General features: G+C 42.1%; 1 protein-coding gene across 2 annotated transcripts; it reads left to right on the plus strand.

Annotated features, from left to right (window-relative positions):
• Positions 1–2,108: 2,108 nt before the first annotated feature.
• Positions 2,109–22,121, plus strand: MPV17L (MPV17 mitochondrial inner membrane protein like). 2 transcript variants are annotated; one of them, XM_040256784.1, is made up of 5 exons: positions 2,147–2,503; positions 6,128–6,198; positions 7,808–7,837; positions 7,919–8,141; positions 22,086–22,121. In XM_040256784.1, exons 1-4 carry the CDS (start codon positions 2,194–2,196, stop codon positions 8,096–8,098), a joined length of 591 nt encoding a protein of 196 aa, XP_040112718.1. In that variant the 5' UTR covers positions 2,147–2,193; the 3' UTR covers positions 8,099–8,141; positions 22,086–22,121. The 2 variants fall into 2 exon arrangements, with proteins under 2 accessions (XP_040112713.1, XP_040112718.1); XM_040256779.1 differs by lacking the exon at positions 22,086–22,121 and having other exon boundaries at positions 2,109–2,503; positions 7,919–8,796.
• The last annotated feature ends 1,926 nt before the right edge of the window (positions 22,122–24,047 follow it).

Here is a 24,047-nt window from a genome sequence, read left to right on the forward strand (position 1 = left end):
GTCAAACAGGTAAGATCTCAAGACGTGGAGGTTAAACTGCGTTATCCAGGTAGGATGAATGTGATCACAAGGGTCCTTCTAAGAGGAAGAATAGATGGGTTGGAGTCAGAAAAGACTATGTGATGATAGAATGACAGAGAGAGACTGGAAGATGCTATGAAACCGACTTTGAAGACAGCTGAAGGAGCCATCCAGGGATGGAGAGGGCCTCTAGAAGCTGGAAAGGGAAAGGAGGTGGATCCTCTTCTAGGGCCTTTGAAGGGAAGGCAGTCCGTGGGTCCATTTTAGACTTCTGACCTCCAAACCTCTAAGACAACAGATTTGTGGTAACTTGTCAGAACAATAGGAAAAGAATAATACAAGGGAAATTTAAGTAATAAACAAACAAAAGTGTGTGCCAGGAACCTGCCTAGTGGAGACAAGTCTGACAGAAGATTTACTTGGAACCAGTAACAAGGACAAGGAGCACGAAGGGATGAAGATCAGTACATGAGCAGATAGCAAAGGTCAAAGGACATGGAAATTGGCAGAATCCCCAAAACTGAAGAGAATGGGTGGATTAGTCGGCTAGGGCTGCCAGAAGAAAATACCACAGGCTAGGTGGGTTAAACAATTTATTTTCTCACAGTTCAGGAGGCTGGAAGTCCAAGGTCATCAGCTGTCTTATTTTTTTCTGAAGCCTGTCTCCTTTGCTTGTAGGTGGCCCCCTTCTCACCCCGTCCTTGCATGACCTTTCCTCTGTGCATTCACTGCTCATGCCTCTTCCTGTGTCCACATTTCCTCCTCTTATTAGGACACCAGTCGGATTGGATTGGGGCCTAGCCTAAGGGCCTCATTTGAACTTAACCACCTCTTTTAAAGCCCTTTCTCCAAAGACAGCCACATTCTGAGGTACTAGGGGTTAGAGCCTCAACCTATGAATTTTGTGGGGACACAGTTCAGCCCATAAAGCAGGGCTGACAAATTGAGGAACAAACTGTAAAATAACTGGTTAATGCTCCTACTTGGCGACTAAGGTGCTCTGTAACAATTCAATGCAATGCAAAGTGACCCAGGATTGAATGCTAGTCCTTGTAAAAGGACTTTGGTGGGACAATTGGCAGTAATTTGAATATGGTCTCTAGGCAGGTTGTTACATCAGTGCCTGTTTCCTTGTTCTGAGGATTGTACTATGGTTATGTAAGATGTCAATATCTGGGAAAGCTTGGGTGAAGAGTATAGGGGAACTCTGTACTACTTTTGCAACATTTCAAAAAGTCTGGCATTATTTCAAAATGAAAAGTTAAAAATCAATAATTAATAATTAACCAAATAGGGTAAACAGAAGAGGGAAAGAGAGAAAATGAGAATGGAATTGGATGTGACCACGGAGGAAGGAAAAATGGAGAAAAAGAAGCAAAGAGAAAGTGACTTCCATGAGGTCAGAGGTTACACCTGCTGTTTGGGTTTCCAATGACCCCTGCTTCTGGAAACTCAGCATATTGTTTTGGGAGGTAATATTCATTGAGGCATAGCCTCTGAAGAGGATTGAATCCCACCTCACATTCAGAAAAGACCTCAGAGGTTAATTTCTGACATTGTCTCCAAAGACTGGTACATAGTGCACTGTATGTGTTGAAACTGTGAATCTCTTGCATGTAAAAACATTTAAAATACACCGCCACCTTGGTAATAGAGTTTTGGTATGCCCACTTTTCCCCAAGTTTTTCCTTTTTTAACTTTTTTTTGGGGGTTGTTTTTGAGGTATAATTTACATACCACACAGTTCACGATTCATTCAATGGTTTTCGTTACCATGCAATCGCTACCATTACCTAATTACTAGATATTTCATCACGCCACAAAAGAACCCCACACCCGGTAGGCAGTCACTTCGCACCCCCACCCGCCCCCACGCCATCGCCCAGCCCCTGACTAGTCTACTGTCCGAATGGATTTGCCTGTTCTGGGTATTTCTTGCAAGGGGATCAAGCATTTGTGGACCCACCGCACATCAAAAGCTCTGCCCCAGGATCGCCAGGGGCCACGGGATTGGCCGGCGGGGGTGTGCGCGGGGCGCCCAATCGCCTTCGAGCATCGGAAGGAGGTAGGTGCAAGTGGCTGGAGGCGGCGCGCCGGCTGCCGGGGCGGAGGGCGAAGGGGGAAGGCCCGGGAGCCAGCGGCCTGCGTTCGTGGGGCGCCTTGGGAACCGGCATGGTGAGCTGGTGGCAGGCTCTCACGCGCGCCGCCGGGCGTTACCCTTGGCCAGCGAACGTACTGCTTTACGCCGGGTTCTTCTCGGGCGGCGACGCGCTGCAGCAGCTGCTGCGGGGCGGCCCGGCCGACTGGCAACATACGCGGCACGTGGCTACCGTGGCCGTGGCCTTCCACGCGAACTTAAACTATGTGTGGCTGAGCCTGCTGGAGCGCGCGCTGCCTGGGCGCGCGCCGCGCACCATCCTGGCCAAGGTGCTGTGCGACCAGGCTCTGGGCGGGCCGGTGTACGTCTCTACCTTCTACGCCGGTGAGGAGCCGGGAGGGGGACCTAGAGGCGGAGCTGGGGAACGGGGTCGGATCAGGAATTGGGGGACTGGAGGCAGGGGCTTCCTGGGGCTGGGGCGGAGCAGAAGCCTGGGGCTCTGTGGGAACGGGGCCCAGGCTGGAAACCCTCCCGTGGGGGCCAAGGGTTAGGAGACTGGGAGGGTCGGGGCGAGAGCGGGAGATCGAGGTGTGAGGACCGGAAAGTCTGGGGACCGTGGGTTAAGGGGGTTGAGGGGAAAGCAATTGAGGCGTGGTTGCCGGAGAGGCCTGGGATTAGGGCGCGAGGGGCACGTTTGGGACGCTGGGGTTGCAAACAGCCTGGGGCTGGAAGTTTCAGGGGGCCCTGGGGTGTACGCAGGCCGGAACTGGGGGAGACAGGAAAGGAGATACATTTTTCCCCTGAAAAAAAAGATCCACGGGAATATCAAGGAGACCCCCAGCTCGCTACCATAGCCGCTGCGACCCTTGTGACTAGGTTGTGGGACGGTCCGGGGTGGGGTGGGGGGAGGCGGTCCCGCTCCTGGGAAAATTCACACCTGGGCCTGGGGGCCTCGTTTCCACTGGAGGGATAAGCCTTTCCAACACGAAAACAAAATGTGAGGGGATTCAGGATGGTCGGGGCAGAGACAGGGGAATCTGAGGTCCCGCCTAAGTGTTCAAGAGTTAGTCGCTCAGTCGTGTCCTGACTCTTTGTGACCCCATGGACTGTAGCCTCCCCAGACTCCTCTGTCCATGGGATTCTCCAGGCAAGAATACTGGGGTGGGTTGCCAATTCCTTCTCCAGGGGATCTGCCCGAACGCCGGGGTCGAACCCAGGTCTCCTGCATTGCAGGCAGATTCTATACCATCTGAGCCTCCGGGTCCCACCTGTTTCCCCCCAGAATGTGTGCTTAGGGCCATTTTCCTGCTTTTGTAAAGGTTTACCTGAAGGGAGTCCCATCCCCACATCAAAACCCACAGAAAAATGTGAGAAGACCTTGGACCCCTGTTATGAGAGGACTCTGTACCCGTGAGGGTGCAGGGAGCCGCGCTCTTCAGAAAGTGCACCGGGAAGCCTGAGGGCCTACATTTGGGAACCTTCCTTAGCACCCTAAAATTCTAAAACAGTGGAGAGGGCTCTGTGGCCTTCATCTTCATGGCGTTTTCTATCACCTGGAAAGGAGTGACCAGGGGAGGGGCACCCATCCATTAAGAAAATTCAAGGATTCTGGGCCAGGCCTTGGCATTGGGGATCACAGATTCCCCCCAGGGGGTCATGTCAGTGCCTGTTGGTGCTTTCTTCTAAATGGGTCGAACTGATCAAGTTACCACTTTGAAGGAACCTACACTGCCCCATGGATCTCATTTTGAGAACAAGCTGCTACTGCTAAGTCACTTCAGTCGTGTCCACCTCTGTGGAATCCCATAGATGGCAGCCCACCAGGCTCCCCTGTCCCTGGGATTCTCCAGGCAAGAACACTGGAGTGGGTTGCCATTGCCTTCTCCAATGCATGAAAGTGAAAAGTGAAAGTGAAGGTGTGCAGTCGTGCCCGACTCTTAGTGACCCCATGGACTGCAGCCTCCAGGCTCCTCTGTCCACGAGATTTTCCAGGCAAGAGTACTGGAGTGGGATGCCATCGCCTTCTCCTGGAGGACCAGAGTTGCTCACAAATTGCACAGGAATCATGCCTGATACAGTGCTAGCCACAAAGTTGACAGGGTCCATGAGGTCAGGGCCTAGAGGACCTGAGAGCAGGAGCTGCCTGGTTTATCAGAAATCTGTGCCTTATCCCCGGGAGTGACGTCCAGGCCAGGTTTGTGAAGCTTCCTCGTGCCTGCTGCAGCAGTGGCCTTGTACTATGGTGATGGGGTGGAGGGTGGTGGTGTTGGCTTTTGGGAATCAGATTCCTGTTTAATTCTCAAAATTAAACAGCAAGGCAGGTACCATTATTCCCATGTTACATATGAAGAAGGGGCTTCCCTGGTGGCTCAGACAGTATAGAACCTGCCTGCAATGCAGGAGTCCTGGGTTTGATCCCTGGGTTGGGAAGATCCCTGGAGGAGGGAATGGCAACCCACTCCAGTATTTTTGCCTGGAGAATTCTATGGACAGAAGAGCCTGGCGAGCTACAGTCTATGTGGTCACAAAGTCAGATACCAATGAGTGACTCACACACACACACACACACACACACACACAAGGAAACTGAGGTTCATAGGAGAAAAAATGATTTGCCCGAAACAAACACAATTCATGGCATGGTTTTCATCTCCCTGGGGAATGTCAGTATACCTGAAACCAGAAAGATGCTACAGTCACAGGGCTGCTGGGGCTTGTGAGTCAAGCCCAACGACCCTGAAACAGATTCCTGCCCACAGGGCTTGTTTTCCTTTTCACATTTCTGGACCCTGCTCCCCTCTCCCCCTGTAAAAATGAAGTTGGGGAGGTAGGAGGTGGGTAGGTTGGATGTCTGTTCAAGGCTCTTTAGACTTGGAAACTGCCTGTCTTAGATGATCCTTTGTGCTGGGCATCCCTTGGAAGCTAGAATAGCTGTGATTATGAGACCTGGTTCAGAATCCACACCTGGGTTGCTCTTGGATCACTATCAGCCTCCCTGAGCGCTTTTCTTCCTTTGTAACCTGACCATCCTTAGCCCAGGGTTATGAAAGAAAGCACAGAAAATGCTTAGCCCTTAGTTACTGCTGTGTAAGTTGATACAGTATTACCAATATTGGGCTCAGTTTTCTTTTAAGTCCTGTTCTAAGAATCCCCTGCAATTGACTTGAAATATTTTATTTCCCCTTCCTCCTAATCAGAGTTGGGGGAAAAATTTTAAAGCACTCTTATGGTAGGCTGTGGTCTTTTAGGGTCGCTGAGGGTCGGACACAACTGAGCAACTTCACTTTCACTTTTCACTTTCATGCATTGGAGAAGGAAATGGCAACCCACTCCAGTGTTCTTGCCTGGAGAATCCCAGGGATGGGGGCACCTGGTGGGCTGCTGTCTATGGGGTTGCACAGAGTCGGACACAACTGAAGTGACTTAGCAGCATGTTTACACACCTTTCCTAAAATAAGAGGGTTTTATTCTTTTCCCCTAACTTCCTTTTCAGGGTTGTTGAACATCAAAGTTTTCCACATGTTTTTAGGAGCATTGAATTGATGTTCCGCTTTCAAATTCCAATTTGAAAAGCCTCTTTAGATGGGAAATCTGAAGTTGCTAGAACATCCAGGGTCTGGCAGCCTTTCTGTAAAAGGAGGAAATTAATTTTTAAAAATTTAAGAATTTCAAAAAATCTTTTGAAAGGAGAGGAAAAATGTCACCAATAGTCCCACTGTGATTATATTGAGGTTTTTGTGAATTTTCTTACAGTTTTTTTTTAAATAATTCTGCTATAACCTCATACCCTGCTATTGTCACTTCATATTAATCATCACTTTAAAATGTACCCAGTTTTAGAATGCAGATTGTCTTGTTTTCACTGTTGGGTCAGATGGAACATACTGAGTGAGTGATAGTGGTGGTCACCTTGCATATTGGAATAGAAAACTTGAACGTGAACTGTTACACAGTATTCTTCCTATTGAATCTTATTAAAATTCTTTTGGTATGTGTTTTTGCAAATAGGTATGAGTATTCTCCAGGGAAAGGATGACATATTTTTGGACATGAGACAGAAATTCTGGAATACATATAAGGTAAGACAGACTTGAAAAATACAACCATGATCTTTCTGTATCTTTTTTTATTTTTTTTTATTTATTTTTTTTTTTTTTATAATTTTATTATTTATTTGGCTGCTCTGGGTCTTAATTGTAGCATGTGGGATCTAGCTCCCTGACCAGGGATCGAACCTGGGCCCCCTGCACTGGGAGCTCAGAGTCTCAGCCACTGGACCACCAGGGAAGTCCCCTCTGTATCTTTTTTTAAAAAAATATTTATTTATTTGGCTGTGTCGGGTCTTAGTTTCTGCACGAGATCTTTCATTGTGGTGTGCAGGCTTAGTTGCCTCAAGGCATGTGAGATTTTAGTTCCCCATTAGGGATTGAAACTTTGTCCCTGAACTGGAAGGCAGATTCTTAACTACTGGACCACCAGGGAAGTCCTTTTTTGTACCTTTTTAACATAAAATACATTTAAATAAAAATATTCTTAAATTAGGGCTCCAGATGGTTGACACAAGGGTACAATGTTTTGACAGATCTTAAATTTGTTTTAATGGTTAAAGGAGAAGATTTAAGAATGTCTATATGTGTCTCTGAATTTTATTCAACGTTCACAATGATTTCTGACATTCTTGTATTTATTCTTGTAAGTGATTACAGTGATTTTTGGAGTCAAAGAGGTTATTGCAAAATAGGAATTGTAGAATGTGAGTGGCTTAATGGAATCATTGCCACGTTTAGAGCTGATGTTTCCAGGTATGCATTCTGCTGAGTCCCCGTGAAATGAACCTTCTTAACATCAGGGTTATTCCAGGGCTTGAAACAAGTCACCTCTTGTACTGTATACTCAGTTGTTGTTTAATCGCTAAGTCATGTCTGACTCTTTTGCCACTCCGTGGACTGTAGCCTGCTGGCTTCCTCTGTCCATTGGATTTCCAGGCAAGAATACTGGAGTGGGTTGCCTTTTCCTTCTCCAGGGAATCTTCCCAACTCAGGGATCGAACCTGTCTCTCCTGCGTTGGAAGGTGAATTCTTTACCACTATTACCTGGGAAACCCAAAGCAACAGGTTAAAGCCTGTTAAAATAAATCCATCTTAAAAGCTAAACTTATTCTCTAGTATGAAGTAGCTAGAATACATTATTAGAAAATCACCATAAAGTGGGTTTGGTCTATAGTTTCAAAAATTCATTGACAATCCTGTGTTTTATTGGTATTTCTCTGAATCATTTGCATGAGCAAACAGGGAAACTGCAATATATAAATATATGTTGTTAACAATGATTTGAAAGTAGTTGTCTTCCAGAATTGGTCCTCATTCAGGTAGACTTTTCTATTGTCTAGATCTATGACTACAACTAATAAAAATCTTTATTCCTGTGCCTAACAGCTTTCTATACAACTTCCCACCCTCTTCCACTTGAGAGACCATAAGTAGTCTAATTTAATCTGCTTAGTCTGAAATATACTCCCACCTCCACATTCTTCCTGTCTGGTATTTCTTTTTTAAACCATTGTTTCATCTTTGTTTTTATTTATTTATTTTGTTGTCTTTTTTTTTTTTTTTAACGCTTTATAGAACAAACTGTCTGATTACTTTTTGCTATTTAAAAGCATCCTAATAAAGTTTTCCTTTATTCCAGAGTGGTCTGATGTACTGGCCTTTTGTACAGGTGAGTTTCAAACTACTGAGAATGCTAATTCGTGGGTTTGGTTTATACGGAGCCCTCACAGATGTGTTCTCTCTGTTACAGCTGACCAACTTTAGCCTCATTCCCATTCGCTGGCGAACAGCTTACACTGGACTCTGTGGTTTTCTGTGGGCCACCTTCCTCTGTTTTTCTCAACAGGAAGGTGATGGCACCTTCAAATCAGCTTTTACTTTCCGTCGTGTCGAGGGGACAAATGAAGTTGAAAAGCCCCCAGAGAAATGACAAGTCAAGAACTCCCTGAAAGGGACTCATTTCTTCCCCTTAAGTAAGCACAGTGAATTGCCTGCAGATAAAATACTCTGCTTACCAGTTATGTGCTCCGTTTTGAAGATTTACTTTCCTATAGACCTGACTGCTTTTTAATTAGCAATGATAACTTTCAATTTTATCCAAATATCCTTCTCCCACCCCCCCTGCCTTCTAATCTGGAGCTATTAATTCTCTAATGTTTTCACCTCTCTAATGCTGGTGCTCAGCTGTGTCCGGCTCTTTGCGACCCCATGGACAGTAGCCTGCCAGGCTCCTCTCTTTGCGGAAGTTTCCAGGCAAGAATACTGGAGTGGGTTGCCATTTCCTACCCTACTGTGACTGCTCTACTACCTTGGTTAATATCAATGATAGTGCCAAAGTGGCATTTTATAATCATTACTATTTCTGGTCTAATATTTTATTGCCAGTTGATGTAGAAAACCCCCATTTTGATGGTATACATCTCTTCTAAACTCTCAAGTTGTCTCCTAAACACTTCAGATTATTTTTTATACCAAAAATAGTCCTTACAGTAAATGTTTGTTTACACCACTCAATCAGAAAGTTTGAATAAACAGATTACCCCCCAAATATTGTATAATAATTTATTGTTATGCTAACATGAAAGCTCTGCAAGTACATTTTATATATTAAAAAACAGTGTATCATCAGTGGTCCTGAATAGAGTATATTTTACTGATGTTTTCTATTTTTACAGTTTTTAAGGTTTCGGTTTTTTTTTTTTTTGGTTACTGTTTTTTAGTTTTTAGTATATTTACTTGGTTAAATATCCCATTTCCTAGATATATGAAAGGTACAAAATATTTGGTTTTAAAAAGAAATATATTGAATGAAGTTCCTAAAAAAAAAAAACAAAACTTTTCTTCTGGAAGAAAGAACTCAATTCCATAAAGTTCAGGGAAAATATTTATCCTGAAATTCACACTGATGATATATTTTTTTTAATTACTGCTTTAATGTAAGTCTTTATACGTAATTTTTAAGGTTGACATGAGAAACTCAATCCAATTTTTCATTTCTATCTTCAAAGTCAGTGGATTTTAAAAAAGTGATTATTTTAAGAAGTTTTAGCAATTTTCACCCAAGAATTGCATCACTATTCAGTTGTTTCCAATGGAGTGTTTCATAAATTTAAAGATGTTAAACATTGCGATGTTAATATATTTATCTTGAGACTTTATATTTAAGATTCATTTAAGCTTGTTTGCCTAAATATTTAAGCATATATTTTATGTAACTTGTAATTTAAATTTATATGTCTTAAGTTATTTGAATCTAATAGATATTAATATATTTTACGTTATTGGGGCAAGAGTAAGGTAGAGTTTAATTCTAAAGTAATTGGTTTTTTGTATAGTTTTAAAAGTAGTTCATATAACAGAAGAGCTAATTCACAACATGTAAGACATGTTTTATCATTTAAAAAATATATCCAGGACTGCCCTGGTGGTCTAGTAGTTAAGAATCCACCTGCCAATGCAGGGGACATAGGTTCAGTCCCCGGTCTGGGAAGATGCCACATGCTGAGGGGCAACTAAGGCCTACCTTGTGCTGCAATTACTGAGCCCATGCTCTGGAGCCCATACGCCACAACTAGAGATCAATCAATCAATTTATCTATCAAAAAGAAAAGCATATCCCGAGTAACTATAGTAAGGACTGCTTGACACTGTTCTAGCTCAGTTTCAGCACTACTTATGGTGGAAGAGTAGTGTTTGAGAAAACAAACCTTGGGGGAAGGGTGAAAAGTTTATTATTCATAAAAGTTTGATAATCTTGACTCAATAATGTGTTACTCTGTACTCCAGAGACATGTAGCATGTATTCTCGGAAATTTTGCAAATGATACCATTTTAATTTTTCTCAAGAGTCTTTTTGTGCTTTAGTGTGAGAAATGGAACTCATTTGAAATAATGCAATGTTTGTTTTAAAATGCTGCCATCCTTGGTAAAACACGCTCTTGACCTTCCAGGGTTTAGAACAGACCAGATGGATGCTATTCTTCTTCCAAATTTCTCCATTCCATAAGGCTTCTTCTTGTCTGTCTTTTTTTTCAATCATTATTTTTGGCTGTGCCTCACCGCGTGCAGACTCTTAGTTCTCCAGCCAGGGTCCTCTGCTCTGGAAGTGTGGAGTCCCAACCACTGGACCGTCAGGGAAGTCCTCCATAAGGTTTGTGCTTGTGTGTTGCCCCCGGCCCTCTTTTCTGGCCCCCTGTCGCTCAGGCAAAGGCAACGTTTCATTCGTTTCCCATGACAGAGCTGAAGAAGACTGGATTTTCAAAACAACTTCACCTAATACATGTAGAAAACAAAATGGAAATTTGGAGGATGTCAAAACATTTGTTTTCAAAGCTTACAGACTACTGCTTCCTGATCCTGGGTCCATTTGCCCTGTAGCTGTGATGGCACTTAGCCAGTTTTCCTCCTTTTCTGGCTCTTTAATAGATCACCTTGTAATGATGCCATTGGCCACCACCCCCAGGGAGCTGTCTTCCTGGCCCTGCTACCATTAAAATCAAGGGTGCCCAGTCTTGACTTTCCTGGTTTCCGTTTCCAGTTTCAGATATAGGCCTTTTACTCAAATAACTAAAAAATGAATTCTCAATTCAGGAGAGATCTTTTCCTTCTACACGAGTGAATGGAACCCATCTTATAGTCCACTGGGATAACTGTAGTAGATAAAATTTCATAACCCTCATGTAAATAGTAAAGGTTATTAAATGGCCACTGTAGGGATGTGAAGAGGATAAATGGCATGTGACGACTGTTAAAAGAAGTCCATGGTCTTGGGGACTTCCCTGGTGGTCCAGTGGTTAAGAATTTGCCTACCAATTTAGGAGACTTGGGTTCAGTCCCTGGCTGGGGAACTAAAGATCCCACAAGCCACAGAGCAACTAAGCCAGAGCACTGCAACTACTGAGTCTGCGTGCCACAACTAGAGAGTCCGTGCACCACAACAAAAAATCCCTCATGATGCTACAAAGATCCCACATGCCAAAGCTAAGACGAATGCAGCCAAGTAAATAAATATTTTTTAAAAATTAAAAAAGAAGTCCTTGATCTAGTTGCAACTATAAGTATTAAAAAAATGACAATCAGGTTCTCAGGAGATCTAATCCAGTTCACCATTCAGTACCTGAACAGCATCCATGACAAGTGGTCAATAGAAAGCTTGACTGTTAATGTAATAATGCCACCCAGACATAGGCTGGTGACATAAGCATTGAAAAATGAAAATGAAGTTGCTCAGTCATGTCCGACTCTTTGCAACCCCTCGGACTGTAGCCCGCCAGGCTCCTCTGTCCACAGGATTCTCCAGGCAAGAATACCGCAGTAGATTGCCATTTCCTTCTCCAGGGGGTCTTTCTGACCCAGGGATCGAACCCAGGTCTCCGGCATTGCAGGCAGACTCTACTGTTTGAACTACCAGGGAAGCACATAAGCTTTTAAAATCATGGTGCCTGAGCAATCTGGGGAGGCTCCATGGAGGAGATGCCACAGCTGGATGTTGAAAGATGGATTCAAAAGACTGAGGGTCTGTGAACTGGAGTGGTGATGGTAGGATCAGATGAGATCTTTTTTTTTTTTTTTTTTTAATATTTTTTATTTGACTGCACTTGTCTTAGTTGTAGCACTTGGGTTGTTTAGTTGAGGCATATGGAATCCTTAGTTTCAGCATGCAAACTCTTAGTTGCAGCATGTGGGATCTGGTTCCCTGCCCAGGGATTGAACTTGGGCCCCCTGCATTGGGTGCATGGAGTCCTAGTCCCTGGACCACCAGGGAAGTCCCAGGATGAGATGCGATCTTGAAGGAGAGAGCAAAGGAAAAAAAAAAAAAAAAAGGCATGTAGCTTCTAACATAGAGAGAAATATCCATAACCATTCCTCAACTTTGAATAATGTAGATACTTCTGTCTAGCTTACTTGTAATTGAAAATCATACATAATTTGCAACCTATCACTCTTTCATTTGTAGGAAAATTAATGACAGTTACTCCATTTTATCTATATCATAGTTGGTTTGGTGAGAAAGAATTAGGCAATGTGAGAGTTTGCACATTTTTAAAATTTTCTGCTGACAAAAGTCCATCTAGTCAAAGCTATGGTTTTTCCAGTAGTCATGTATAGATGTGAGAGTTGGACCATAAAGAAAGCTGAACGCCAAAGAATTGATGCTTTTGAACTGTGGTGTTGGAGAAGACTCTTGAGAGTCCCTTGGATAGCAAGGAGATCCAACCAGTCAATCCTAAAGGAAATCGGTCCTGAATATTCATTGGAAGGACCGACGCTGAAGCTGAAGCTCCAATCCTTTGTCCACCTGCTTCGAGGAACTGACTCATTGGAAAAGACCCTGATGCTGGGCAAGATTGAAGGCAGGAGGAGAAGGGGACGATGGAAGATGAGATGGTTGGATGGCGTCACTGACTGAATTAACATGAGTTTGAGCAAGCTCCAGGAGATGGTGATGGACAGGGAAGCCTGGCGTGCTGCAGTCTTGGGGTCACAAAGAGTCAGACATGACTGAGCAACTGAACTGAATGTGTTGTGATTTAAATGGTTAAATACCACTCAATGTCATTGAGTGGTCATGCTTTTGAACTGTGGTGTTGGAGAAGACTCTTGAGAGTCCCTTGGACTGCAAGGAGATCCAACCAGTCCATTCTAAAGGAGATCAGCCCTGGGATTTCTTTGGAAGGAATGATGCTGAGGCTGAAACTCCAGTACTTTGGCCATCTCATGTGAAGAGTTGACTCATTGGAAAAGATTCTGATGCTGGGAGGGATTGGGGGCAGGAGGAGAAGGGGATGACAGAGGATGAAATGGCTGGATGGCATCACTGACTCGATGGACGTGAGTCTGAGTGAACTCCAGGAGTTGGTGATGGACAGGGAGACCTGGCGTGCTGCGATTCATGGGATCGCAGAGTAAGACACGACTGAGCGACTGAACTGAACTGAAGCTTTTCTCTCTTCCTCCAAGGTTTGTTTTCTCAAATATTTTCCCAAACACTATTTTTTCACCGTAAGTAATATTGAAGCTCATCTAGAAGACCGCTGAGTAGCCCTTACTATTGTTACTCTGGTAGCCCTTACTATAGTTACTCTAAAACTATAGTTTTAAATGACAAAACTTGTGTTACATGTTGTGAAATAGCTCTTCTGTTGTATGAACTACTTTAAAACTATGCAAACCAATTATTTTAGAGTTAAACTGTCTAGAAATTTCCTTACTCTTGCCCCAGTAATGTAAGATACATTAATATCTATTAAATTCAAGTAAATCATATACTTAAAAGTCATATACTTAAGACATGATTGAGTGCACTGAGTTGAAAATTTTCTGAAGCCATGTGTGAGAGTGGCATGAGAAAATGTTTTCCTCAAAATCTATGACTAAGGAGATTCAATAGACAAAGTAATCGATTTGCCCAGTATACAGTGAGTGAAATTTGGCACTTAGCGGTTCATAAAAATGAAGAGTGCTTTAGGAAAACTTTATTTTATTGGCACTGATTTTTTTTGTGATCCAGAATAAGAAAACTGTCCAGTGGAGGAAAGGAATTAGAGCTACTAAGTGAAGTGAAGTCGCTTAGTCATGTCCGACTCTTTGCGACCCCATGGACAGTAGCCTACCAGGCTCCACCGTCCATGGGATTTTCCAGGCAAGAGTACTGGAGTGGGTTGCCATTTCCTTCTCCAGGGGATCTTCCCAAACCACGGATCAAACCTGTGTCTCCTGCATTACAGACAGACACTTTACTGTCTGAGCCACCAGGGAAACCCAGAGCTACTAAAAGATAACTCAAAGTAGAAAACATTTTTTCACATTCTAATACTTCATTAATAATTGAAATTTGGATTTATTAATACTTTTAAGAAAATTTTGTTGTTTCTTTCACTATAAAACATGTAGATGTAGAAATTTAACTTTGCTATTTCAGGTTGTATCTAAGTGCAGGAGACGCAGGTTCAATCCCTGGATTGGGAAGATACCCTGGAGAAGGAAATGGCAACCCACTCCAGTATTCTTGCCTGGAGAATCTTGTGGACAGAGGAGCCTGATGGGCTATAGTCCATGGGCTCACAAAAGAGTTGGACATGACTTAGCAACTAAATAACAGCCCAGAACTACAATTTCTAACTCATCCATGTTTTATTTCTCCTCCAAGGATTGTCATCCTTTAGAATTCTTTTGAAGCTATTGAAAATTTATTTTTTTCTAGGTGGGCACTTTACTGTTAGTTCAGTAGAGTTTCATATGAATTTCTACACTGTTTGCCAAAACAAATTATACCCAGAACATACTTAACCATATATTCTGGAGGCAGCTTTCATCTGAAATTGGGTTAATCTTCTGAAAGTATTAGAACATTAATGGATTTTTTGTGCCTGAAGATCTTGACCTTGCATTGGCTATACTTAATCTAGTTTTGCCTACAATGCTTAGAATCTGAAGAAACCAAGTCATAGAAAATGCAATTTTAAACCTATTGAAAAATTTTCTTTTAATATTGTCCATGGGAATAAGTGAAATGGGAAATCTGGTTTAACAACAAATGATGTACTTGGGATTTCAAGCTATTATAAACTGTAGTCAACCAAGTGTATAGTTAATAACTGATTAACATTATGGGCATATATCAGAAGCTTATCTTTTTTTAGTTTGCTTCCCTGTTGTAAGTCTGTCTTTCTTTAAATCTTTATTTATCCATACCTTCCTTTCTCTGTTAAATGGCCATAACAAGCCCTCTTCTGTCCTTCATTCCTCCACAAACCTGACCACTCAGACACTCCTAGGGGACGGAAACTGTGATGAAGTTAGAGCCCACACAGTTCAGTGACAAGACAGCCATGATTCAGAGATGGAAGCAGAGCTTGCTCTGTGGGTCTCTTTTTCCTTCTGGAGAAAGAAAAAGGAGGAACTTCAGCCCTTGGGAGAATTTTGAAGTGAGTAAATAGTCCATTCTAAAGGAGATCAGTCCTGGGATTTCTTTGGAAGGACTGATGCTAAAGCTGAAACTCCAGTACTCTGGCCACCTCATGCGAAGAGTTGACTCATTGGAAAAGACTCTGATGCTGGGAGGGATTGGGGGCAAGAGGAGAAGGGGATGACAGAGGATGAGATGGCTGGATGGCATCACCAACTCGATGGACATGAGTTTGGGTGAACTCCGGGAGATGGTGATGGACAGGGAGGCCTGGCGTGCTGCAGTTCATGGGGTCACAAAGAGTCAGACACGACTGAGCGACTGAACTAAACTGAAACATTTTGGAGGCAGGTTCCATCCGAAATTAGATTCATCTTCTGAAAGTATTAGAAACTTAATAGGTTCTTGTGCCCAAAGACTTCGACCTTGCAGCATCCCCTTTCTTTTCCGAAATCCTGTTCTATCTCTGGATGCCTGTTCTCTGCATTCTCTCTGTGCATGTGTGCTGTTGATTCAGTCATGCCCAGCTCTTTGTGACGCTATAGACTGTAGCCCTCTAGCATCCTCTGTTCATGGGATTCTCCAGGCAAGAATACTGGAGTGGGTTGCCATGCCGTTCTCCAGGGGATCTTCCTGATCCAAGGATTGATTCCACATCTCCTGTGGTTCCCGCATTGCAGGAGGATTCTTTATCGCTGAGCCACCGGGGAAGCCCACATTCTCTCTGGCTTATTGCTGTATCTTCCAAATCAGTTCTCATTTCTTTTTCTCATTTCTCAAATCTCCCATTCTCTTCATGTGACTGATTTCAGCTACATTTAGAAGAGTAGGTTTATTAAACTAATTTACTAAGATGTGGATGACAGCCTTTCTAGTTGAGTTTTGCTTTGCTTTTTAAATTACTAATGCAAGCGAGTCTCTGGATGGAGTATTAGGGAACTATTGCTGGGTGGGTGGGGGTGGAGAGAAGGTATGTTTTGGGAGAAGATTTCTGATATACTTTACATTACATGGTCTACTTCCCATTTAATTAAAACCAGCTGGGCAGAGATCATTGCAATTTATTATGAACTTTCCACAATGTATGATCATTATCTGTTTGCATATTTATAATCCCTACTGAAATGAACTTCTGAAAGGGAGAATATAGTTCTTATTTATACTTGTTTCTGAAATGTCTAGCACAGTGTCTGGCATGGAGCAGGAGCTCTGTAACACTATTAAATGAATGAATGTAATATGTGGATTTCTCCTGCTTTTTTGCCTCTAGACTGCTGCTGAGTGGTCTGGATGGATGACCCTTTCATTTTCATCCCTGTGTGCAGGTAGCTGTCCTGTCTTAAGCTGGATACAGCTCAGACCTTCACTTACTTTGGTCCCAGGCCCAGAAAATTGTGTTTTCTTAGAGATGGTGAGGACTTGAAGGCTTTGATGCCCCTGGTCCAACTTGCACACACCCTCTGAAAATCATCTCTTTATACCTCTCTCTAACTCTCTAAAGATTGGATTGTTTGTCTTTAAGAAACGCGTAGGACTTCCCTGGTGGTCCAGCAGTTAAGAATCCACCTGCCAGGGCGGGAGATATGGATTCAGTTCCTGATCTGGGAAGATTCCGCATGCCCTGGAGTAACTAAGCCCATGTGCCCCAACTCCTGAGCCCATGCCCTAGTGCCCATGCTCCACAAGAGAAGCCACCACAATGAGAAACCCGTGCACAGCAACTAGAGAGTAGCCTTCACTTACTGCAACTAGAGAAAGCCTGCACAGCAACAAAGCCCCAACACAGCCAGAAAGAAAGAAAGAAAGAAAAAGAAAAAGAACTGGGTAGAATCAAGGTAGTTGGGCCTCCTTCAAACCAGTAAACTACCATTGAAAGAAAGTGAAAGTCACTCAGTTGTGTCCAGCTCTTTGCAACTCCATGGTTATACGTTCCATGGAATTCTCTAGGCCAGAATACTGGAGTGGATAGCCCTTCGTTTCTCCAAGGGATCTTCCCAACCCAAGGACTGAACCCAGGTCTCTCGCATTGCAGGCAGATTCTTCACCAGCAGAGCCACAAGGGAAGCCCAAGAATACTAGAATGGGTCGCCTATCCCTTCTCCAGTCGATCTTCTCAATCCAGGAATTGAATCAGGGTCTCCTGCATTGCAGGTGGATTCTTTACCAGCTGAGCTATGAGGGAAACCCTTTTGTGATGATTAATTTTATGTGTCAACTTGACTGGGCCATGAGGTGCCCAGATATTTGGTCAAATATTATTCTAGGTGTTTCTCTGAAGGTGTTTTTGGATGAGAGTGACATGTATATTATAGACTAAGTCAAGTAGATTGCCCTCCCTAATCTGGGTGGGCCTCGTCCACTCAGTTGAAGGCCTGAATAGGACAAAAAGCCTGGCTTCATCCTAAGTAACAGCATTCTTACTGCCTGACTGCCTTCAGACTGGGACATTGACCTTTTTGCTACCTTTGGACTCAAAACATTGGCTCTTCCTGTGTCTGGTGCCTGTCAGCCTTCAGATGAGAGCTTCTCATCGGCTTGCCTTGTTTTCAGGCCTTCAGACTCAGGCTGGAACTAAAGTGTGGCCTCTCCTGGGTTTCCAGCTTGCTCACTCACCCTGCAGTCTGAGACCTGTCTCCATCATCATGTGAGCCGATTCCTTTCCATAAATCTCCTTTTCTTGCTCTATACACAATCCTATTGGTTCTGTCTCTCTGGAGGACCCTGCATAACGCCTCCTGTTTATGGATATGAATATTTATGTGAATATTTCATAGTTCGTGGCTCATGCAGTGTGCTTGTCTGGGCTGACACCCGGCTCACAACTGTTACGGGTTTACTCTGGACATTAATTTCTGGGGCCCCTGAAATCATAATATCTAGGTGGTTATATAGGGCCTTCGGAGAAGGCAATGGCACCCCACTCCAGTACTCTTACCTGGAAAATCCCATGGACGGAGGAGCCTGGTAGGCTGCAGTCCATGGGGTTGCTAAGAGTCGGACATGACTGAGCGACTTCACTTTCATGCATTGGAGAAGGAAATGGCACCCCACTCCAGTGTTCTTGCCTGGAGAATCCCGGGGACTGGGGAGCCTGGTGGGCTTCCGTCTATGGGGTCGCACAGAGTCGGACACGACTGAAGTGACTTAGCAGCAGCAGCAGCATATAGGGGCTTCCCTGGTAGCTCAGCTGGTAAAGAATCCGCCTGCAATGTGGGAGACCCCGGTCAACCTCTGAGTTGGGAAGATCCCCTGGAGAAGGGACAGGCTACCCACTCCAGTATTCTTGGACTTCCCTAATGGCTCCGTTGGTAAAGAATCTGCCTGCAATGTGGGAGACCTAGGTTTGATCCCTGGGTTGGGAAGATCCCCTGGAGGAGGGCATGGCAACCCACTCCAGTATTCTTACCTGGAGAATCCCATGGACAGAGGAGCCTGGCGGGCTGCAGTCCATGGGGTTGCAGAGAGTCCGACATGACTGAGTGACTAAGCATAGACAGGTGGTTATACACGCCTATTCCCCAGCCTCCGTATATGACCTGGAAATGGAAATTCAGTCAGGTCACCAAATAATTGCCAAAGAGCAGAACTGACTACATTTTCAGTTAGGTTGGCAGTGGATGGAGTAGGTATGTTGTGAATTCTGTGAATTTGGGGGACTGAGAATTGATTGCTGTTGGATTAAAAGCCATTTCAGAGTTGAGTATCACAGTGTCTGATGATGCTTCCTAGTGAAGGACTCGGTCAGTATGATGGATAACCTACCTCAGTACTGAGGTCAGACAGTGGGGCAGACACCTGCTGCGTCTGAATATTGCCTTTTTACTATTCATAAGGAAGAACTATTTGTTCATCTTCTCACACCTGTCAGTGTCTTACCCCTCTGAACCATGGAGCCAGAGTACTCTTCATTTTTTGTGTGGAACGGGTTGCAAAAACAACACCGGTTGCTTCATTTCTAAATTTAAATTTTATGTATATTAAATTTTTAGGGTAATGTGATTTAATGTATATGAAAAATAAATGAATTTTAGTTAAATACAGAAAATTACTGTTTTGTGTTATTGTTATATGAATATTCTGGGAAATATGTATAGGAAATGAGATTTATGTCCTGTAAACTTTCCTAATCGTCTTTTTTGCAAATATAAGATTTATGTCTTTACTCTGGATTGAGATACAGGTTGTCCTTATCTAACGTGTGCTCTTTGTCACTTACTGAATTCTTCCAAATGTTTGGTCTACATCCTATTAATGTATGTACTCTGATAGAGCTGAAAATTTAGAATTGGTGTCGTTCCCAACTGACTTCTCAAGAGCTATTCTTTTTGAGTATTAAATAGGGGGAAATGCGTTATTAAGATTCCTTTTATTAATACTACGGCGGCCAACTTGAGCTTCAGCTGGAAAATTACTGAAACTGCTTTTTCCACCATCCCATGTTCTTGTGGCTCCTTTGGCCTGGAGTCCACTCATTCCTTTTTTTCTTTTTTCCCCACTCATTTCTTTTTTCCTGATTTAAACCCTTTCCTATTGTGTTGACTGAAATAGATTTCCCTGAACACAGTCCATGAAGGAACTGCAAGTATGTATCTGAAAAATATGTTGCTTTGTTCTGGAGTTGACTTCAGCAAATGTACACATTTATGCTATTTGTGAATGTGTGTATGCCTTGGGGTCACATTAGATTTTTCCATGGCTCCCTTTCTGTATCACTGCATCTTCCTTTCAGGTCCCTTTCTTTACCTTACTGTTTTATTTTTAAACTTTATTCTTTATCGAAACTTTTTTTATTGAAGTATAGTTGATTTACAATGCTGTATTAGTTTCTGGTGTACAGAAAAATGATTCAGTTTATATACATATACACACATTTTTTTTCATATTCTTTCCATTATGGTTTATTACGGAATATTGAACATAGTTCCCTGTGCTATGTTGTAGGTCCTTATTTTCCAATTTCCCCATCTCTCATTTTTTTCTTTCTCAAGATTTTATCATACATAAATAGCACATATAAGAGAATATATATTTCAGAAAATTTATGAATTTTTGCCTAGCTAAAACATTTATGACATTTTGGTTCCACTTGTTTGAGTAAATATGGATAGAATGCTAGATTTCTAGTTTATATTCACTCAAAACTTTGATATAGTTCCATTTATTCTGGTATCTAGTATTATTGCTACAAGTCTAGAAAGATTATTATCTTAAAGATTTTTAAAGATTTTGAATGAGGCATGAAACTTCTGATCCAATTCTGAGAATATAAAGAAATGGCTATGTTGTTAAAAAAAAACAAACAAACCAGGAAATTAACATGGTATAGTATTATAACTAAAGTACAGATTTTGTTCAAATTTCACAGAATTTTATGCTAGTATCCATTATTTGTTTTCATACCTCATTCAAGATTCCACATTGTATTTAGCAGCATTGAGCAGCTTCAGCCATATACAACAAATTCTGATAAATGCTCTTTTCATATTTATTCTGTTACAAATATTTTTTAATTTTCCTTGTTATGGCTTCTTAGATACAACCACCATTTAAAAGTGGACATTTAATTTCCAAATATGTGGGGTTTTTAAAGTGTCTTTGCTATTAATTTCTCATTTAAATGCTTTCTTCTCTGCAATCACCCTCTGTATTTCCAGTCTTAACTTTACTGAGGCTTTCCATGGCTAAGCTACAGAGTTTCCTGGTAGCTCAGATGGTAAAGAATCTTCCTGCAGTGCAGGAGACCTGGGTTTGATGTCTGTATCAGGAAGATCCACTGGAGAAGGGAATGACAACCCACTGCAGTATTCTCGCCTGGAGAACCCCGTGGACAGAGGATCCTGGCGGGTTACAGTCTGTGGGGTTGCAAAGAGCTGAACATGACTAAGTGACTAACAGTTCTACTAAGGCTAAGTCAAAGATCTCTCTTGGTAAATGTCACATTGCACTTGAAAATAGGTAGGTTATTTTACCTTATCTTTTGATATTGATTTCTAACATAATTCCACATGGATAAAAGAACATATTCTATATGATTTCAATACCTTTAGGCCAAGAAATTTTTGCACCTTGTTTTATGTCCCTGGATATGTTTCAGTGTCTCTTGGTTTATAATCTATGGGAATGTGAACAGAATTTGTATCCTGCTTTTGTTTTAAAACATATATTTTTTTCATTGAAGTACAGTTGATTTACAACGCTGTGTTAGTTTCTCATGTACAGCAAAGTGATTGCATTTATATACATATATATACACACATATATGTATGTTCTTTTTCATATTCTTTCCATTATGATTTATTACAGAATATTGAATATAGTTTCCTGTGCTATGTGGTCAGTGTGATGTGGTAGCTCCTTGTTGGTTATCTATTTTATATATAGTAGCGTGTATCTCTGCAATGTGGGAGACCTGGGTTCGACCCCTGGGTTGGGAAGATCTCCTGGAGGAGAGCATGGCAACCCACTGCAGTATTCTTGCCTGGAGAATCCCCATGGACAGAGGAACCTGGTGGGCTGCAGTCCAGTGGGTCAAAAAGCACTGGATGTGACTGAGCGACTAAGCACACTCTGTGTGCATCTTAGTATGCATCTGCTAATGTCAAACTCCTAATTTATCCCTCCCACCCCTTCCCCTTTGGTAACCATAAGTTTGTTTTCTATGTCTGTGAGCCTATTTCTGTTTTGTAAATACATTCATTTGTGTTATATTTTAGATTCCACATATAAGTGATATGATGTGATGTTTTTCTCTATCTGACTTATTTCACTTAGTAGGACAATATCTAGGTCCATCCATGTTGCTGAAAATGGTATTATTTAATTCTTTTTTTATGCCTGAGTGGTATCCCATACACAATGGAATGGACGTGAATTTAAATGGCAATCCACTCCAGTACTATTGCCTGGAAAATCCCATGGACAGAGGAGCCTGGTAGGCTATAGTCTATGGGGCTGCAAAGAGTCGGACACGACTGAGCGACTTCACTTTCTTTCTTCTCTGGTGGCTTAGATGGTAAAGAATCTGTCTGCAATGGAAGAGACCTCAGTTCGATCCCGGTGTCAAGAAGATCCCCTGGAGAAGGGAACGGCTACTCACTCCAGTATTCAGTCCATGGAGGCCACAAAGAGTCAGACACGACTTAGCAACTGAGCAACAAAAACAAAAATATATATATACCACATCTTCTTTATCCTTTCCTCTGTGGATGGGCACTTGGTTTGCTTCCATGTCTTGGCTGTTGGAAACAGTCCTGCTGTGAACACTGGGGTGCATGTATCATTTCAAATTGAATTTTCTCCAGATATATGTCCAGGAGTGGGATTGCTAGATCATATAGTAACTCTATTTTTAGTTTTTTTTTTTTAAGGAACTTCGTACTGTTGTCCACAGTGACTGTACTGATTTACATTCCCATCAAATCCCTTTAGGTTTTTCAAAATTATAATCAAACTGTTGTGAATATAATGGGAATTATATTATATATAATATTATAAATTAATTTTATATAAAAATTAATATAAATATATTTGATTATATTATATATTTTAGATTCCTAAAATATAGGAAGGTAACTTGGAGGGTAGGAGATGGAATTCCCTTCCTTGCACCCAGCACTTAGCTTTTAGTTCTAGAATTTGAATAGCTATAGAACATGTAAAGTTCAGGTTTGTTAAATTTTCACAGGTCATTCTTTCTGAATGTCTTCTGTGTAAGGGTTATATTAATAAATTGGAAAGTTGAAACGGAAACTACTGAACCAAAGTAAAAATATTCCCTGTTCACTTGACTTCTTCAGTCACAGGTCTCTAAATGGAAGATTAGAAGAATGTTCTTAGGAGGGGGAATGGTGTGTCATTAAAGGTTCTTGCACATTTTGGCCAATTTTACTTTAATTTTTGCTACTAAAGGGAAGTGGGGAAAAGTCAGTTTATACATGGGTTGAATGCCAGAAAAAATGCTTTATAATATTTAGAGGACTTAATAAAGGGACAAGAAGTATTAATATACTGAACAATAAGATATAAACCCACTAGGCAAAAATGGTAACATACCAAGTTTTTGCAGACTGTTTTTGCTCTATAATGATAAGTATTACTAAAGTGAACTGCGATTTCCAGGCTTTTGGCCAATAATGAATCTGTGAGAAGACTATTAGAGAATCTCCTGCAGGTGATGTGTGAAATCTCTGAAAAGAGTTAATGAACAAAAGTAATTTATTTTACCCTCTGGAAGAAATTTTAAGGAGCAATATATACATCTAGAGTAATTTCTCAACAGTTTGGAGCAATTATGCTTTTCTCTGAAGAAATGAAAATGATTTCACTCTGTAAAAAATAAAAAGAAGGAAAAAGGTGTATAAAATAGTTCACTGTAAAGCAAAAGCTAGAGGAAGCAAATTTTATTTATATTTATTTATTTGGCTGCACTGAGTCTTAGCTGCAGCATGCAGGATCTTTAGTTGTAGCATGTGAAGAGATCTAGTTCCCCAACCAGGGATTGAACCTGGGCCCCCTGCATTGTAGGCCTTTCGTCTTGGCCAGTGGACTACCAGAGAAGTCCCAAATGCAAATGTGTAGAAAGAATGATGAGCAATACAGACAAATGGTAAAAGCGAAAAGCAATTTATCTGTTACTCCCCACTGTGCTTTTCCTGCTACAGACTGGTTTTTATGTTGTCCCGTTTGCTTGTGTGTCATATCACAGGATGCTGTGTCCTTGCCTTCTTTTTATCCAAATTCTACTTGTTAATCAAAGTTGAAAAAAAGTATTTTTTCCTATTTCCTAGGTTCATATTTATCCCCATCCTGGCTTCAATCAGAATGGCAAGGCTTTCCCTTCCGTTCTCTACCCAGGATTAAGGAAAACAGGCTTATGCACACAGAACAATTCATTTACTTATTTTGGCCATGCTGGTGTGTTGTGGGATCCTAGGTCCCCAGCCAGGGGTCGAACCCCTGACCTCTACAGTGA

This window comes from Oryx dammah, unplaced genomic scaffold (assembly GCF_014754425.2).
Source record: "Oryx dammah isolate SB20612 unplaced genomic scaffold, SCBI_Odam_1.1 HiC_scaffold_2, whole genome shotgun sequence".
NCBI classification, from domain to species: Eukaryota; Metazoa; Chordata; class Mammalia; order Artiodactyla; family Bovidae; genus Oryx; species Oryx dammah.